Here is a 19,727-nt window from a genome sequence, read left to right as displayed (position 1 = left end):
ATTCAAAATGATGTTTTTGACGATGCTGGAACAGCAGCGTCCAAGGTTTGATAACCAGTAAAAAAAATATTCACAATGGCGACCTATGTAAAAGACCGAGCCAGTCCGATTGAGATAACTCGATTTTTCAGTTACTTCCCTTGGCATTCGCCACTGCGTAGGAGATTGCTCGTTGATTTTTCATTGATAACATTCTCCTAGCAGAGTTGTCGTTCGTGTTGATAAAGGTAAATATAAATAGAACAGCATATCCTGGGGAAACAGATTCAATAAGTGTATCAGAACGTTAATTTCAAATTAGTAATTTTACATCCATTTTATTTTTATGGACCAATGAAATAACTATATATTTTCTCTATTTTGTTTGATATTTGTTCTCGATTTAGTAAATAAATTGCGAATAAAAACATGTAAAATTAACTTTTTACGTGATCACAAAACTAAAGAATGCGAACGATTTCGAACCTGCAAATTGTAAACGCTGCACTGCTATGATATATATAGATAAAACAACATTTCTTTGCGTGATTGCCCATTCGTGTCGCTCATCTCGCGGTGTTCGGACGTATTCTTCGCACCTCGGCATTTTCGTTGCGTTAGGTTAGGTCGCGAAATTAAGCGGATTATCTTGGAAATATTGGATTAAATAATAAAATTGGATTAATAGTAAAATTAATTTGGAAATAATAAATCAAATTTAGGGTCTAATAAGATCTTCTATTTGAAGGCGAAAAGTGGAGTTAAATAAAAACGTAATTAGCGTTAAAGTGCTTCAGTGCAAGAAGGAAAATTATCTAATTAATTAATGGGATATAATTAAATCTAAGTGTTTAATTTAAAAGCAAGTGCTCCAGTGTTAGAAGGAAAGGTGATATTTAAGTGATAATTGTGTGGATAAAATCGGTAGAATCAGGGAAAAAGAAGGGCTACGGAAAAGTAGTAAGTCTATAGCGTAGTACGCCAACCTTTTCTAAAAGAATCTAGCCAATTTAACATTTAAAAGATAATAACGCCAATTTCAATAGTTTTTCATTAGAGTGTGCTTTTAAAGTTTTAACAATAGAAAACAGTATAATACATGGTTTTATATCAATTCAATATTGTATTCAGTTAATCAACATACAATATTTTTCCAAGAAAAGCTATTTGATAAGAAAATAAGATACAGAATAAGCGCTTTAAGTGTAATGCAAAAAGACCCTCTACAGTATAAAAACCTACGCTCATTAAGATTAGAGATCGCGTAACAATTAGCACTTGCAATTGTCGCGAAAACAGGGACCCTCTGTTTACTACCAATTATCGGACTACCAATTAAGCGCCCAAAGACCCCTATTAGGCTAAGACCAATTAGAAGTAGATACCATTTACTATTCGACTACTCGCGAATCATTCATCAAACCGCTAATAACTGAAAATAAACTAACTAGAACGCGAAAACAGGGACCATCTGTTTACTACTAATTACCGCTGTACTAAGTAACAGATCAAAAGGGCCCTATTTAGTTCTCAATTAAGACCTATTAGACTACTCGCGAAGTCCCTATCAAACCGCAAATAATTGATAGATAATTAACTACTCGCAAGTAAAGAACAAAGAATTTTCCTCAATCAACTTAAATCCGAACACTGCGCGAGCGGCGAAATCGCAAACATAAGTACCCAATTGCTTCTTTCCATTACATACAAACAGCTTAAGGAAAACAAGACTGAGATTTTACAAGGGAAATAATAATTAAGATAAACTTAAGAAAAACGACTACCGTACACGTATTATTCTAAATCAAACCTTACCGCACTTCCTATCATTACTATGTCCGGGCCATTTAAGAAAGTTCTCAGGAGAATGAAGAGGTCGTTCTCCAGTAAGGAAACCTCAATGACGGAAACCCCTAAAATCAAGCGCGCAATGTTCCGCCCCGGGGACATCTCAATTGACTCCGAGTCTGGCGCTCCGTATTCAGCGACGCGTATTACCGATGACACCTCAATAACCCCAGTCGTCCCTGTAACCGTGACTCCCCAGACAATTAATGACAATATGACCAAAACCCCATCGACCACGAAGCAGACTACTCCCCCTGCCAACGGGCCATCATGCTCCCAAACCCATAAACATGCCCCGGCAATATGGCTTACCTTTTGCCTTACCACTGTCGCGGTGATCTTCCCGCGAGAGAAGGCTAAGGCAATAGGGGAAGCCTTTATCAAACTGCTAGGCTCTGAGAGAGTAAGACCCCTAAAAGAGTCCAAAGCTGGTCTCCTCTTCAAAATTAGGGACGACGCACTCAACCAAGCTAGACATTTCTCCTTTGATAGATTTGACTTCAAGCTAATTGCTCAAACTAAACTTGCAAGGGGTGTCATCCAGGTTCCCAAAAACGCGGATATAGACAAATTAAAAAACGATCTAAAAAACAAATCCAATGTAGAAGCAGTCCATAGTGGTCTTAAAAACAATGTCATTACGGTCACATTCAAGACGGAAAACGCCCCAACAAATATACTAGGCCACAACGTTAAGCCCGCGCTCCTAGCAACTCTTCGATGCTTTAAATGCCAGATGTTCGGCCATGCGTCCAATGTGTCCGATCTATCTCAAATACCAATCTACTATCAACAGCAAAAACTTAAAGGTTACCAATCAATACATCAAACACCTTCAAGCTATAAATAAGCGACCCAATCTTGCCCAAATAGCTAAACAGTTAGTTGGTAAATCTGAAACAGAAATTTTGTCCATACTCAAATACAAATTCCCCGAAAATGAGGCGCAATATAATATTGAGCATACCACTCCTACTCCGCCCGAACAACCGGCATCAACATCAACCACAAATAATGTAGCCACAAACAATGTTGAACATACATTCCGCCATCAGCAACAACAACAGCATAAGCTACCCTCCAGCTCACAAACTTCAGATCACCCTAAAAAAATGCTCAATCCTATACCATCACCGCAACAAACAAGGCAACAACAACAACCTAGGCAACAACGCCATCATCAGCAACGACACAGGATATCCGACCACCCCGCGTATTCTCCCTTCATTATACATAGAAACCGGCTACGCATGGCCCGTAACAGCTCGACCCCGATCATGCGCCATAGCCTCCGCAAAGGACACGCGATTGCACCGCCGTTTCCGGTCTTCTTTCGCCACGCGTACGGAATATATTAAGTTAATCCAGTAGCCTTAAGCCCGTACGTTAGGTCAATTTAACACACCAAACCCCAAATGTCTGCGACAGTTCATATTCATAATATAAACAGTCTTACAATTATGTCGTGGAACGCCCGAGGGGTTACTCATAACTCAAATGCAAAAATGTACGAGCTTCAAAATTATGTTAATAACAACGAAGTGCATGTAGTATGTCTCCAGGAAACGAACTACAAAAGTAATCACAGACAAGTACATTTAAAAGGATATCAAGAACCTGTGAGAGGTGAACAAAGAGAGAAACTTATAGGCACTGGGGTAGCAATATATGTAAAATCGGGCATTTCATTTACTAAAATAAACATTGATCAAGATTGCCCTATTGAATCGTGTGCCCTCACACTGTACTTGACTAAGCACCAATCATTCCGCATTCAATGCGTATATGCTCAAACTAAAGATAATACGTGTAAAAATTATGCAAAAATATTCCATTTAGTTGAACATAGAAAGAATAATATTATTGTTGGCGATTTCAATCTAAAACACCCCTGCTGGAACCCCGAGGGTGATCCACGATGCGACGATAACTCTGAAAATCTCTTTAAATTAATTAACAATAACAGCATAAACTTCCTTAACGACGGTCAAATAACGAGATTGTCTGATCGCGAAGATCAACCCGACAGCGCGATCGATCTAGCTCTTACCTCAGCCCATCTTCAAGCTATAAGCGATTTCAATGTCATTGACGACTCGTTTGGAAGTGACCATCTTCCAATCATAATAAACATTAAGACAAGAATAGAGAATACCCTTCCGTCCACACAACACAAATGGAAAATACACAAAGCCACACCTGAACCATGGAACAACTTTAAAACTCAGTGTAATAATGAGTTCCTTCCTTATGTAGATAATACTGACACCAACTCTTACTTTAAATCCTATATAACAAAACTTAAAACTGCGCTTGATAACTCAATCCCTGTAAGCAAAACACCTAAAAAACTCAAACGGTCTGTACCATGGTGGAATCAAGAATGCACAGACGCCATTAAATATCGTGAAAAATGTAGGAGAAAATGTATCCGAATCAGAACCGGACCTAAGTATGACAAATATAGGGAAGCCCGCAAAAGTGCTAAACAAGTATTAAAAAAGGCAAAATTAGAAAGCTGGAACGAATTCTGTAATAATCTCTCACATAAAACAACTAGCAAACAACTATGGGATCAAGTTAAGCGCATGCAAGGCAGACCCCCTACTAATACACCTATCTTTCGGGTTAACAACGAAGTTCTTGTATCTAACGCTGATAAAGCTTCTGCCCTGGTAAAACATTATCAAAAAGTAAGCAGTGACGAAGGATACTCTGAAACGTTTATTGCAAAGAAAATTAAAACAAAAAATGAATTTCCTGTCTGGTTACAATCTCTTACCGAGGAAAAAACTCACAAGTACAATGCTCCTTTTAGCCTGTTCGAGCTCGAATCAGCTCTCCTTACATGCAAAAACGGCGCGCCGGGCGACGATTACATCCATTATAAGATACTTAAACAACTTCCACTCTCGGGGAAACAAGAATTACTTGCCCTTTATAATAAATCATGGTCTGAAGGTACTCTTCCTGATGAATGGCACGAGGCCACAATAATTCCGATCCTTAAAATCAATAAGCCTAAAGACTCTCCAGCCTCATATCGGCCGATCTCTTTAACCTCTACGTTCACCAAACTAATGCAGAAAATGATAAAACCGAGACTCTGCGCGTATCTAGAAAAACATAACAAAATTTCAGAAGTCCAATCGGGCTGTAGATCTAACCACTCTTGCGAAGATCATTTAGTACGCCTTGAAGCTGATATTAAAAGAGCCCAAAATCTTGGTCAAACCGTAGCAGCCGTATTTTTAGACCTCACAGCCGCATTCGATAAACTATGGAACGAAAACGCCATTAAAACACTTAATACTTTAGGAATAGAGGGTAAAATGCTCAACTGGCTTGCAGCTTTTCTTACAACGCGTAAAATAAAAGTGAGACTGCATGACGCGACATCAGAATCAGTTGAGACTATAAACGGCTGTCCCCAAGGTAGTGTCCTATCTCCAATATTATTTTCCGTGACTATGAACACCCTAGACAGAGAAATTAAGGCACATAATTCACAAAATAACACTGATCTAATCAATTTATCACTTTTTGTAGACGATAGTGCAATATGGACCACATCTAAATCACCGAATCTAGCAATTACTAAATCCAAAAAGCCCTAACTGCAATAGAAAACTGGAGCGTATCGTATGGCTTCCAAATAAATCCCACAAAAACCCAAGCAATCTTATTCCCTGCCAGTGCACAAAAAGTAGCGGCCAATGCACGTAAAGCAACTCGATCTAAGAAAACCCCTAACCCCCCACAACTTACTCTATGTGGTGCTCCTCTTCCGCTTCTTGACAACATTACTTTTTTGGGTATGACATTTGACAAATATTTAACATGGAAAGACCACATCCTTAAACTAGTTGTACGCTGCCAAAAGGACCTCAACTTTCTAAAATGCATCCAAAGAAACAACTGGGGTACGGATAAAAAAGCCCTTATGCGTATCTATAAAGCCACTATCTGGGCAAAAATAAACTACGGAAGCATTGCGTACAATTCAGCCAGTGAAACATTACTCAATAAATTACAAGTAATCCAAAATACGGCACTTAAAATTATAACTGGTACACGTAAATCTACAAGCACCGTTCTGTTGCACGCTGAATGTGGAATGATAGAACTGGGTCAACAAAGGCAAATTAACCAACTAAAATACCGCGCGCGCACGCTATCTATGGGACCACACCTCCCAATTAACCTTAGTGTTACTGAAGACCCGGCCTACCAAAAAAGGAAAAAGAAGAGTGGTCTCCCGTACGCGCAGAACGTGCTCGAGCTAGGAAATTATTATGAGACTATTGACATTAAAACTCAGGAACCTACTTACTTTAGCTTAAGAAATCTATCAAAACCAAATATTGACTTACATCTGACAACATTAATTAAAAAATCCGACAACGACCCAAACAGTGGCTCTATAGCTCAAAACTATGTAACAAATAAATATGGGGATTACACCCAGATTTTCACTGACGGTAGCAAAAATGAGGAACTTGAAATAGCAGGCGCGGCTTTTGTAGTGTATCAACCCAAAAATGTCATTATACATGAGTGCAAGGTAAAATACAATAAAGAACTGTCTATATTTGCTTGCGAACTAGCTATAATAAACAGCGCCATAAAGTGGCTTAATGAACTTGAAACCCACGAACGCTCAAACTACGCGATATTAACCGACTCTCTCAGCGCCTTACAAGCACTTAATGCAGGATCATCGAAAACGCGTCCCGACCTTATATGTGCAACATTAAAGGGAATCACAAAACTAGCAAACAACAATATCACTCTCCAATTCGTATGGATCCCGAGTCACGTAGGCATTCCGGGTAACGAACACGCTGACCAACTTGCCAGAATAGGTTCCCATGAAGGTCTACCCTCTGATTTAAAGCCTAGCGCGCGCGAACTAATTGCAATCATTAACCAAAAAGGGTATAATGAACAGGATCACAAATGGTCAATTTACTGCGCCGATCATAATTTACCGATATTAACCAACCCTAGCCATAAGATTAACATCTATAGTCCCATTAAAAGGGAGGACAGGGCTTACTCGCGCATGCGCCTAAGGGTGACCAGATTGCACGGCGACTATTACAAAACTGTCCTCTGCCCCCAGTGCAACATTCATAACACGTTTGAACATCTTTTCTTTATATGCCCTAAACACGCTGAACAGAGACTAGAACTAAGTGCAGGGGTAATAGCGGCCTTCAAAAACCCACTTATCATTAATCGCGACTCACTGTTGATGCCTCCAAGCGGAATCGCTCCTGTTGTGCGACTGCACGTGTTTAAATTTTTGCGCGACACGGGCTACTTAGATAAAATATAATATTCCGTTGGACTATTAGCGGTAGATAGAAATAACAACACATACCGTCAGTTATATACTGCTTCATTTATTCAAATTAATAATAGCAATCTTATGTACTAATGACGGGCGGGACTCGGACGATGGTCACTTCGGTGTGCACCATATGGCCACTCGTCTGGGCCCGAACTGAACCTAACCATATTATCCCGGCCCTATAGGAAAAATTAAAATAAATAAATAAATAAATAAAAACTCAGATCAATAATGGCAACTTTATGTACTAATGACGGGTGGGTCTCGGACGATGGTCACTCCGGTGTTGTCCATATGGCCACTCGTCTGGGCCCGGCTCGAACTTATATACTATTATTAATTAATTTGGTTCTAAAACTGTACCGTAAAACAATCCATGATATATGTAATTTTAAAGATTCCAATTAATAATGACTATCTTATGTACTTATGACAAGAGGAAAATTGCATCAATAAATAAATAGATATAGAAACACTGCATGTAATGTGCACGCCGAGAACCTATATTTGTATTTGGGGTCCAAATGTACTTTGGATTGGTAGTACATTACAATGCAGTGTCCAATAACACCTTGTTGACGTCAATACATAAATAAACAATACTATAAACAAGGCAAAGATGAGGGAGCTGTCTATAACGAACGTTCGCGGTTTCCTCGTCTGCGCTTTATGATATATAGGAAAATTACACCAAATAAATAAATAGATAAAGACTAATAATACTAAAACGACGGAAGGGTACGTCCCCCCCCCCCAATACATATGTCACTTGGCCCCTTTCGACCACTATGGATAAGCTCTAAGCCTTCTTTTACAACCAAATAGCGCTCTAGGTAACAAAACCCAGGGTTCCGCGAGACCCTCGCTTTCCTTCTCTTAAGCTGTAATCAGCAACAACGACGAAGGTAGGGGAAAAGCACACAGACAACATACTTCCACGCAGGATCGGAAGACGCAGTAAGTGCGCACGTGGGCAAATTTACCCACAGTGCAACCCCTATAGGTGTAAATATTGTTGTAATTAAATGCGATTAGTTAACATTTTTCCCATATGTACAAGACTTAAACATGTTGAGTAGAGCGTGTCAGCTGGGCCAGAGGGCGCGCCTGAAGAGATATCTCTCGCCCGTGCACTCTGGCTCCGTTGACATGACATCCGTGCACTCTGGCCCCGTTGACATGACATACCCAACATGACAAAAATAAAAATAAAAAGAGAATGGTGACGGTATTTGTTGTTGTTGTTTCCCCTACTGTAGCGTAGGTGATGTTTTCTTGTAGAGTAGTGTAAGTTTTTTCCTTGCATGCCTGTGCCTTGTTACGTTTGACGTTGAATTGCAAACCTTGTATTGCTAACCTGCACGTATTACCCTTGTCACTATGAGGATCAGATCGAATTAGAGGGATGGTCAGCATTAACATCCCAGATCTATTCCCTCCTGAACAAAATGCACTAATACATATAATTACCATCTGTGTAACCACTAGCAATATAAACAGGAAGAAGAACGTGCGCTCTCTCTCTCTCTCTCTCTCTCTCAAAAACAAATAAAGGCGCGCGAAAATTTTCTCCCAAAGAACGAAAGTGTAGAACCAGATATTGTCCTCCCTGTACCACCAACAACCAACCAGTCATCTCGGTCCAACCACACAAACGCAGCCCCTTTTCTACTATATTAAACTTCAAAACTATTCTGACCCTTGCAACACCATTAAACACCTGACAATATCCACCAGCACAACAGAGAGAGCCCATGTGAATTTACAACAAGACACAGGGCAATAGAGTTATATCTGTACTAATCTATGTTTATGTACTAACAAGTCCTCCGCGAGGGACGTTAAACGGGGGGTGCAGTGTATCGGTGCTGTACACCGGGCACTTAAAAGAACCAGGGGCGCCTCTGGAATCGGGGCGCCCTCTGTATCCCGCTCGAACCCCCACTAACACCTCTTGGGGCGGAGAGCACAAAAACCACACACAAACTATAAGGAATTAACATTAATGCCAATAAGGATAATGATAATCTAGAGATAATAGGAATACTGCAAAAACCATTTTGATAAAAGGCAAACCACTACATAATCCATTAAAAAAAAAAAAAAAAAAAAAAGAGCATCTAGTCACATTAAGGTCTCATTGGCCATCGTGCTATGATGTATAATATGACCTTATTTTCTCCCCTGAAGGGTCACAGGGGCAGGTCGATACATCTGTAGTCGAGAAGACGCTGGACGACCTGTAAATAAATCTCAAATACACACACAAATCTTTGCGTGATTGTCCGTCCCGCTAGCGCAGTGGTAAGGACGTTCGTTCTTTCACCTTTACGACACCTGTTCGATTCCCGCTCCCGGCGCAATGTTATATTTTGTATGTTTTGTGGTCACCATTCCTGACAGTTGTTTTTTTCCGGAAAATCTCATTACCCCCCCCCCCCCCCCCGCAGCATTTGACCATATAAAAATTAAAAAGTATTTCAGTACAAAACAAACAGCTGGAAATTGCAGCTATCATTCAAAATTCGTCCCAACTGTCGTCAATCTAATCTTATTAGGTAGGAGTGCTGGACGCACTCCGGGTCCCAACATTATGCAGCCTCAGCGCGGAGATAACTCATTACCTTGGAAAAACACAAATACACACACTGGGTGCAGCCTAGGCGCGTATAGACTCAAACAAGGCAACAAACTCAAGTGCGGGCACAATCATTTAAAATTTACATATTGAATACGATATTTTAACAGAAATTACACAACCACCTAAGTGTACATACCATGTTTGATATTTCGTTCGATTGTTAGATTTCAGCATATACATGTATAAGGTCATTTCGCTATTAGTTAACTTATCCATATGTTCGTGGGCGAACTCGGATAGTCAAGTGCTCATACGATTGAGCTCACATGGTCCGGCTATGTGCTCATACCTACTTTCGAGAATCATCATGAATGTATTGCCATACTTAATGAACAAGAATGTGACCCGCCTCCCAGTTTCGCTCAATGGGTCAAGTTACCCACGGGTACTACTTCCCCGTACCCCTAAACTTTTTTTCGTACCAAAAATGTTTCGTACGCAAATTTTTTTCGTACCAAATTTTTTTCGTACCCAAAATTTTCGTACCCAAATTTGTTATCGTACCCAAATGTTCGTATCAACATACACAATTGTGGTGATATAGATAAACTTAAATTGACGTTTTATATCCATCCTCTTCAAAAGCATCGTCACACCAGTACTGCCAGTACTTTGATTACTTATTAATATCATAGGAGGTTTTGGGGATTCCGATAATGACGTCAGGTTTTCACATGCGCAAGTTTTGACCGTCAAGACAGCGGCCATTTCGCTATTGTTTGCATTTGATGAACCGCATCGTGATACGGTTACCATAACAATCTCTATTTGGCACATCTTCGCGACCATTTTTAAGAACAAAAAATATTCAGAAATGGAAATGTCTGTAAAAACTTACCTTGTTACAGATTAAATAAATCCTCTTGATAAATGTAATTGTTTTTATTTAATTGTGGCAGGTCAATAAACACAATTTATTATGCCTTCATGTCATCTCTTGGCATATTGAGCAGACATTTAAGCCAAAGTTTAAAGCCAATAACTAAACAGTTGCTTTAATAAAATATTTTAACATGTTTAAACAATGCTTGCCACCATAGGATGGCATATGCCCCTTTTTTCACATTTTTCGAAACCTAAACGCAAAGTGTAACGGAAAGACAGACGGACAGTGCAATCACTATATGCCCACTTTCGGGGGCATACAAAAAGACATTTGTCCGAAATGGATGAACATGAACTACATAGTATTATAGTATATATACTAGCCAGTTTTAACATAATAATAACGTATTTAACGGGTACTGGCAATGTAACCTCTGCTATTACGTTTAAAGATCGTACGTTACTGCAGTGTTCGAAATATCATGAAAACAAGCAATCACGTTTGATCACAATAGGGATATAAAATACTTGCGTAAAATAAATTAAAAGTATAGATTTATGGTATCATTAAATGCTAGATTGTTGTCACTCATTATCACTAGTAAACAGATTTCAATATACAAGTACATGCAAAGACAGCTCAATTTGTAAAATATGCAGTTTTTTTTTCATATATACGCGCGGAAACCCCTTGTTCAGGACCGTGAAACCGGCATTATTATTTATTGACCTTTTTGCAATTCCATAAAGCGTACTTTTAATTTAATTGTATGCTTTATTGAATGGCAAAAAGGTCAATAAATGGTAGGTGATTACGATCGAAAAAGACACGTTAAGATGTAGACTTTGTACAAAAGTGTATTTCGTTATTTATCTCCACAAATAAGGCCGATTTATTCCTAGTTTACACACTGCACAGGCTAATCTGGGATAACAATGTACGCACCAGCATTATGACCAGTTTTCTCAGAACGCGACACAATTATGTTAATGATTCATTTTATAGTTTGTTAATTTCATTGACTACAAATTTGTATTACACTTATGTCTACCTTGAGGTTGTTGGACATAGTATAATTATGTTACAAATATAGTGTTTTCTGTAAACAGTATTTGAGTGTGTCCAAGAGTATGATATAGCTGAGATCACTGTCAAATTCTTGCTTTAACTTATATTCTTATGGGCCCGTTTCATCAAACATCGTACGACAAATTTAGAATACGATACGAATTTCAAAGAAACATTATTTTAACAGACCGAAGCATATTTTTGCTTATTTCAAGTAAAATCATTTATTTCATCATTTTCTTACCGATGGCTTATATCTTGCGGAGCTTTTTTTCAACAGCTTGTATATTTTTAGTTTTTAAATTAAAGTTATAAATTAAGATTGTCGTACGATCTTTGATGAAACGGTCCCATAAAAATATAAGTTAAAGCAATAGTGAAAGAGAATGTGGGAAATGTAGCTAGAAATGGTTTTGAACATGCATAATTGTGGCGTGTTCTGAGAAAAATGGGCATAATGCTTGTGCGTAAAGTGACACTTTCCGCCTTATCTGGACTTTCGCTAAGAAGAGACATCATTGAAAACGAAACATTCCATAAAAGCGGAAATTATCGTCCCTTATTAGCCTGTGCGGACTGAACAGGCTAATCTGGGATGACAATTTACGCAACAGCGTTATGTCCAGTTTTCTCAGAACGCGAGACTATTATGTTTATGATTCATTTTATAGTTTATTTATTTAATTAACTACAAATTTGTATTACATTGTGTCTACCTTGAGGTTGTTGTACAAAGTATAATTATGTTACACTTAAATTATTTTCTGTTAACGAACAAATGCTTTTGTATCGAATACTGTGCATCAATATTGTTTTCTACCCAATGTTTTCTTATAGGGATCACTTGTCCGTCGTTGTCTCGTTAAAAGTATTAATAGCATCAGTTTGAAACTTTATACATTAATAGACCTCATTGAGTGGGAGTGCGTCGATAAAGAACTCTTAGCATCCCGCTTTGTTAAATTATTTTTAATTAATGCATAACCATTATTCTTGTATTAGTTAAGTTAAATTGTCATAAAAAAATATTGACATGTCATTTTTCCATTTTTCTTTTTTGTGTAACGTTTTGAAAATAAAGCTTTTATTTGTTTGTGATTATTATTATTAATACGGATGTTTTAGTCCGGTCTGTTTCCAAATCGTTACGATGGTAAAGTGGTATAGGAGAGGTTGAACATATGATTTTGATTAATAAAGGATTTATATTATTAAACTAGTGTTTTTTCATATTTATCAATGTATGTGGTTCCGTAAATAAATCGGAACTATCCACTTCCGGGTTAAGAAATTGAGATAATTTAGCGATTACATCCATAAATTTGGTAATAAAACGACAACATGAATTAACAACTAGTATTATTACTGTATATATTCAACAGTTAGATAATAAATGTACATTCCGCGCTTGTTAACCCCAGTTTAAGACTTTGAACCGCAGTTTACACTCTTGAACTCGGGTTTAAGGAATTAATGTGCAAACGGCACTTTGAACTCGGGTTCAAAATTTCTTAACTATATAATTAACTGTTAAATAATTAATGTGCATTCCGCGCCTCTTAACCGCAGTTTAAGACTTTGAACCGCAGTTTAAAGTCTCTTAACCCCTATAGTTAAGAGAGGACCAATGAAATCGCGGCATTTACCTTCTATATATAGCTAATTGTGGTTTAAGCTCCGCTGATTGGTTGTCTCTGAATTATGTAGATAAGAGATTTGTATCTATTTTTAGACACACTTTGAACTGCGGTTCAAACTCTTGAACTCGGGTTTAAGGATTTAATGTGCAAACGGCACTTTGAACTCGGGTTCAAAGTCTCTTAACTCTATAGTTAACTGTTAAATAATTAATGTGCATTCCGCGCGTCTTAACCCCAGTTTAAGACTTTTAAACCGCAGTTGAAGACTCACTCTGGATCAGCAGACGATTTATTTCATAAATCAATCTCTGGGTTAATAGTCGCCATCTTTCGAACTACTTTCAAAAGTACAACAACAACAATAACAGTAGAAGACAATTTTAATTGCGAAAAGTTGAAAAATTGAGTACATGTGTCACGGTTGTTGAGTGGAATAGTATTATTTTCACTGTGTACGAAGCATGTGAACTGGTAGTGGAATAACCGCAATTGTTTGGTGGAAATGGAATTTAGAAATATATCTAATAATTCATCATTTTTCATGTCATGATCGTGTAGAATTATCATCAGCATCATTTCTGTGGACCTTGCAATATTCAAAATACAAGTGTTTCATAGCTATGGTGCTTTTGACATAGTTCACTAACCATCAAGACTGAAATGATTCATGCACACAGGTAAAGTAAATAATTGGATTTGTGCAGAATGTTTATTTTTTACAAATTATTATTTAATTTAACCAATTTATTTAGATAGATTGCACTGAAACTCATAGTCTAAAGCTTAGTAAGACACTTAAGCCTGTTTTCTGAGAAGAAACAATACTTGTTCAGAGTATAGCAGGCTCATGCGGACCTCTGGTTTATTTATTTGGCCTCGGCCTTTAACCTGGGTCGCCTTTGATTTCAGTGTTTAGCCCCATATCAACAAGGCTTTCTCGACCCTATATGTACTTATTCATATTGTTTAAAGATTTTGAGAACCCTCGCTCAGTGCCAGTGGGATAAAACAGGGACCTTCTTATAGCTAGATGAATGCATCAAATATGCCAGCAACACTTATAATCAATAACTTTATAATTGATGATTCTGTTCTTTTAACTACATTACTAATTTACCAAAACAATGTGATGTTACGTAACATAGATTAATACATAAATTAATTATGTATCCATATATACATAAACATTATATTATATTTAATTACAGATAGACATTAGGTTGATTCTTGCATGTAGAAACTGGGTTCAAATTGCCTGGGTCAGTTTATCAAGAGAAAGTAAACATGACCTATCCCTGCACTCATTGTACAGTTCAATAAGTCAACATGGGTGAAGATCAAGATAATTTATATCTTAAGTCTGTATGTTTAACGAGGCATTTATTTGATGGAGTGACCAACACTGTTGACATAAGGGATTTAGGGTGATGCTTGTTTGCATTAAGACTTTATATCACCATGTTTGCTAAGCGTGTAAAAACCTGAATATTAGTCTCTCCGTACAGTACATTAAGATAGTCAGTAAAGGAGACTTGGTTTGGGTTTCGAGGAGAACGGATCGGTAAAGATCCAATCATGTAGCTATCAGACTGTATTTTGTATAACCAAAAATATTAAGTATGTTAGACATTAAATTGGACTAAAAACTGATACGTGGTGTTGTTGAATATTTTATCCTACATTATGCAGAGACATGCGTGACACGAGAAAATGGTAGTTAATGCAAATCTCGTCATCTTGGCAAACGCGCATGACGAGATATCGAATGATATGCTACACACCGGTAATTAAAGAGTAATGAACATTGTTAGTAACTATGTGTCGTCCATGAACTATGAACGATTACGTGACAGTGAAACACATTTTTATGCTCCCAAAGGAGGGCATATAGTGATCGCACTGTCCGTCTGTCTATCCGTCACAGTTTGCATTTAGGTTTCGAAAAAATGCTCATAACTTCTATGTCGCTTCAGATGTAACATTCATATTTGGTATGCATGTGTATATGGACAAGGCCTTCCCATACACACAAATTTTGACCCCTTTGACCTTGAACTTAGGGTCGGCGTTTAGGTTTTGAAAAATGCTCATACTTCTATCAAAGCGTTTATCGGGGGCGTATGTCATCCTACGGAGACAGCTCTTGTTTTTGCTACTGTCCTCTGCACAAACCATGATATATCTGCATATATGCATCCAACCAAATCAGTAAAACTATTTGTCACTTAATTACAGTAAACTTATTGCATGTTAACTTTTCACAATATATATATATATATATATATATATATATATATATATATATATATATATATATATAATATATATATATTATATATAACAGATCTTGAAAAAAACCACATCAAACTTCAAATTGTTTTAGTAAATTATAGGCTTTAATTGGTATTGTGACATTGACAACACTCATGCATGCAACTATACGATTATACAACTATGGAACACATTATTCATGAGAAATTCCAATACATCAACATCAGGGCTTTTTTCCTTCTTTAGGACACGCCGAAAAACGGCCCTTTCCCCTCGGATTTTTTTTCCCCCTCAGCTGGTTAATTTTCCCCCAGACTTCATTTTTTTCCCCTTTAAAAAAAATGTGTTTTTTTTACTTTAAATACATAAGTTAACCTATCCAGTGTAGAAAAAATAACATATTGCATAATTAAATTATCTGTTGCCTTGAATTTGTTTAAAAACAGCAAAATATGTTAATTTGATAATTAAGACTTTCCTTATTTTCCCCAAAATCTGGAATTTAGCGTGATTTTTTCCCCAAAATCCGGAATTTCGCGCAATTTTTTTCCCTCAAAAAAGGCCAGGCTCTTTCCCCTAAATCAGATAAATCCCCTGAACATAACGTCTCAGATTTAAGGCAGATAATCTAGTGCTTTTTGCTGCCATTTTTACTATTACACATTTTTTCATTTTATGTTATGTTTGCATTGATCTTGTTCTAAATTAACCAAGCAATCATGTTAAACTTTTGAAGAAAGATGTTGTCTGATAAATATTGAAAATATAATCACTACAACATGAACAAAATTCAGTTGAATACTGTGACCAAGGAAGATTTGCCAAAGAGCAATTCAGATCATGATTTAAATTAAATACAAGTAATATGAAAGTCTGCCTATTGGATCCCAGTTATGACTTATTTGTCAAATCTGCACATTAATTTGCCCTTGGCCATGTAGAATTGGGGACTAAATACCATCAAGTCATGTAAAAAGGAGCAGGGTATAGCACGCTGCTATTGGTCTCTTGAGCTTTCACATGAATTTTACGGGTAATTTTCATACAACAATGATATTATACAGTGTAATGATAAAGCATTATGAGCACAAATTATATCTCTTACTAGTGGTGCAAAAATCAATTAAGTGTCACATTTCAAAGAAAATTTATATAAAAAGGTATTATTAATTGTTAAAACGTTATAAAGGTTATTTCAATTCACTAAAGCATTTAATTACAAGAACAAGTGCATTTTATGTCCATTACAATACATGTAACAGTATTGGCATTGTATTTATCTGCATTTGATGTGCATTTAATACACTTAAAATGCAGACCAGGCACACTTCTAACAGAAACAAATGTATTTTTTTCTGCATTTTTCCAGCATTAATACTCTTCAAGTGTATTTTTTTATCATCCCAAATACACTTTACCAGGAAAAAGGTATGTTAAAATGCATTTTTAGTTTGTTTTAAGTATATTTTCAAATGCATTAAGACACTCTTTTGCAAAAAATGTTGAACAAAAACTTGAAAATTTTAATATACTAAAGTGAAGTAATAATTTAAGTTTTGTATGAGCATCAAAACAGTGTCAAATTCATACCAGTGCCTATTTAGTAGCAGTAGGCCTTATATGGTCTACTTGTGGTAGAAATAATGCATTTGTATAATACAACATACATAAATTAAAAAATAGCTGCCCATACAGTTCAATACAATGTTCAATTAACTACACTATGCAAAGTTGAAATATGACATCAAGCTTGGAATAATCTTTTCAATAATGTATAATATGCTGTTTTAATTTATAAGTGAAATAGACACTTGCATATAAAAACTGATTTTACATCAAAACTAAATGTTTTATTTGATTTTTAGCTCCACTGGCCAAAGGTCCTGTGTCCATCGTGCGTCCGTGCATTAACTTTTCCTTTAAACATCTTCTCCTAAACTACTGGTCCAATTCTGATGAAATTTCTAGGAATGTTCCTGGGGTGAACCTCTTTCAAATTTGTTCAAATTATGCCCCTGGGTCATATTTGACTCTGCCCCGGGGGTCACAAAATTGAAAACTTGCTTATATAAGGCCTATTTTGTGAAAACTTTCAAAATCTCCCGTCCATAACCATTGGGCCAAGGGCTATCAAATTTGGTATGTAGAGACATCTAATAGTCCTCTACCAAATTTGTTCAAATTATGCCCCTGGGGTCAAATTTGACCCTGCCCCAGGGGTCACAAAATTGAACATATGCTTATATAGGGTATATTTGTGAAAACTTTACAAATCTTCTCGTCCATAACCATTGGGCCTAGGGCTACCAATTTTGGTATGTAGTGGCATCTTATAGTCCTCTACCAAGTTTTTCAAATTATGCCCCTGGGATCAAGTTTGGACCCTGCCCCGAGGGTCACAAAATTGAACATATGCTTATATAGTGCCTATTTTGTGAAACTTCAAAAATCTTCTTGTCCATAACCATCCGGCCTAGGGCTATCAAATTTGGTATATAGTGACATCTAATAGTCCTCTACCAAATTTTGTTCAAATTTAATCCCTAGGGTCAAATTTGACCCGGCCCCGGGGGTCACAAATTGAACATATGCTTATATAATGCCTATTTTGTGAAAACTTAAAAAAAAATCTTGTCCATAACCATTAGGCCTAGGGCTACACAATTTGGTATGTAGTGACATTGTATAGTCCTCTACTTAGGTTGTTCAAATTATGCCCCAGGGGTCAAATTTGACCCTGCCCCGGGCCACAAAATCAATTATATGCTTATATAGTGCCTATTTTGTGAAAATTTTAAACTCTTCTTGTCCTTAACCATAAGGCATAGGGCTACCAAATTTGGTATGTAGTGACATGTAATAGTTCTCTACCAAGTTTGTTCAAATTATGCCCCTTGGGTCAAATTTGACCCTGCCCGGGGTCACAAACTGAACATACGCTTATATGGGGCCTATTTTGTGCAAACTTTAAAATCTTCTTGTTCTTAATTATAGAGCCTAGGGCTACTAATTTGGTATGTAGTGACATCTAATAAACCTCTACCAAATTTGTTCAAATAATGCCTCTGGGGTCAACTTTGACCCTGCCCCAGGAGGTCACAAAACTGAATAAACGCTAATAAAGCGCCTATTTTGTGAAATCTTTAAAATCTTCTTGTCGAAACCATTCGGACTACGGCTACCAAATTTGGTATGCATAACATCGCATAGTCCTCTACCAAGTTTGTTCAATTATGCCCTTGGCTCAAATTTGATCCTGACCCGCGGGTCACACAATTGAACATTATATACGCTTATATCTTGCTTATTTTATGAAAACTTTAAAAATATTTTTGTCCTTAACTTTAGGACCTAGGGCTACCACATTTTGTATGAAGTGAGATATAGTAGTCCTCTACAAAGTTTGCTCAAATTATGCCCCTGTGGTTAAATTTGACCCAGCCCAGAAGGTCACAAAGTGTACATGTGCTTAAATAGGGCCTATATTTAAGTATTTGCACATGCAGAGAAATTTTTTTCAGCCTTTTTTTCAGCAGTGGAGCGATACAGGGCCATAATGGCCCTCTTGTTTAAATACTCAAAAAATGAAACCGTGTTCATGCTTGCATGAACACAGTTTATAAATGCTGTCAGAATAATAAAATATGCAATTACTATAAATACAAATGCCAGGGAAAAGTGCTTTTGTACTAAAAAATTCGAATGACTATTACAATAATACATTCTGAATACTTTGGTATGTAATTAACAATTTTGTCTGAGAAAATCACTAAATTTTATATATTTATTCAAATTCACATATCATATATCAAAAACACATAATTACTCAATCCTTTCACACAATACTGAAAAAAATGCACAGTTTCTGATTGTTATTGATTCTTTATTAATTTATACATGTACCATTTTTTAATCTTGATGCATCCTCAATTGTATTTGCACATCTTAATCTGTTTAAACATTATAATATAAAGATTAAGGCTGACTCAGTAAAATAATAATCCATGATTTCTGCAGTACTTGCAGACAACTAGGAATACTGCTGTAATATCATCTATCTATCTAATGGGATATTAATTTGGCTTCAATAGAAAAAAA

The 19,727-nt window shown here is 36.8% G+C and overlaps 2 protein-coding genes across 2 annotated transcripts in view; both read right to left on the bottom strand.

The window, feature by feature from the left end:
- The window catches only part of LOC127880131 (coiled-coil domain-containing protein 124-like), a 35,376-nt gene extending 25,397 nt beyond the window's left edge, over nt 1–9,979 (bottom strand). The window contains exon 1 of the mRNA XM_052427371.1: nt 9,961–9,979. Within this exon, the coding sequence (XP_052283331.1) occupies nt 9,961–9,963 (3 nt within the window). The 5' untranslated portion in view covers nt 9,964–9,979. The remainder of the gene's footprint in view (nt 1–9,960) is intronic.
- Nucleotides 1–19,727, bottom strand: part of LOC127880130 (pyroglutamyl-peptidase 1-like) — a 483,820-nt gene that overhangs the window by 390,538 nt on the left and 73,555 nt on the right. The gene's annotated exons all lie outside the window — the stretch shown is intronic.

Source organism: Dreissena polymorpha, chromosome 4 (assembly GCF_020536995.1).
Source record: "Dreissena polymorpha isolate Duluth1 chromosome 4, UMN_Dpol_1.0, whole genome shotgun sequence".
Lineage (NCBI taxonomy): Eukaryota > Metazoa > Mollusca > Bivalvia > Myida > Dreissenidae > Dreissena > Dreissena polymorpha.
This window is presented reverse-complemented; position numbering and strand designations above follow the sequence as displayed.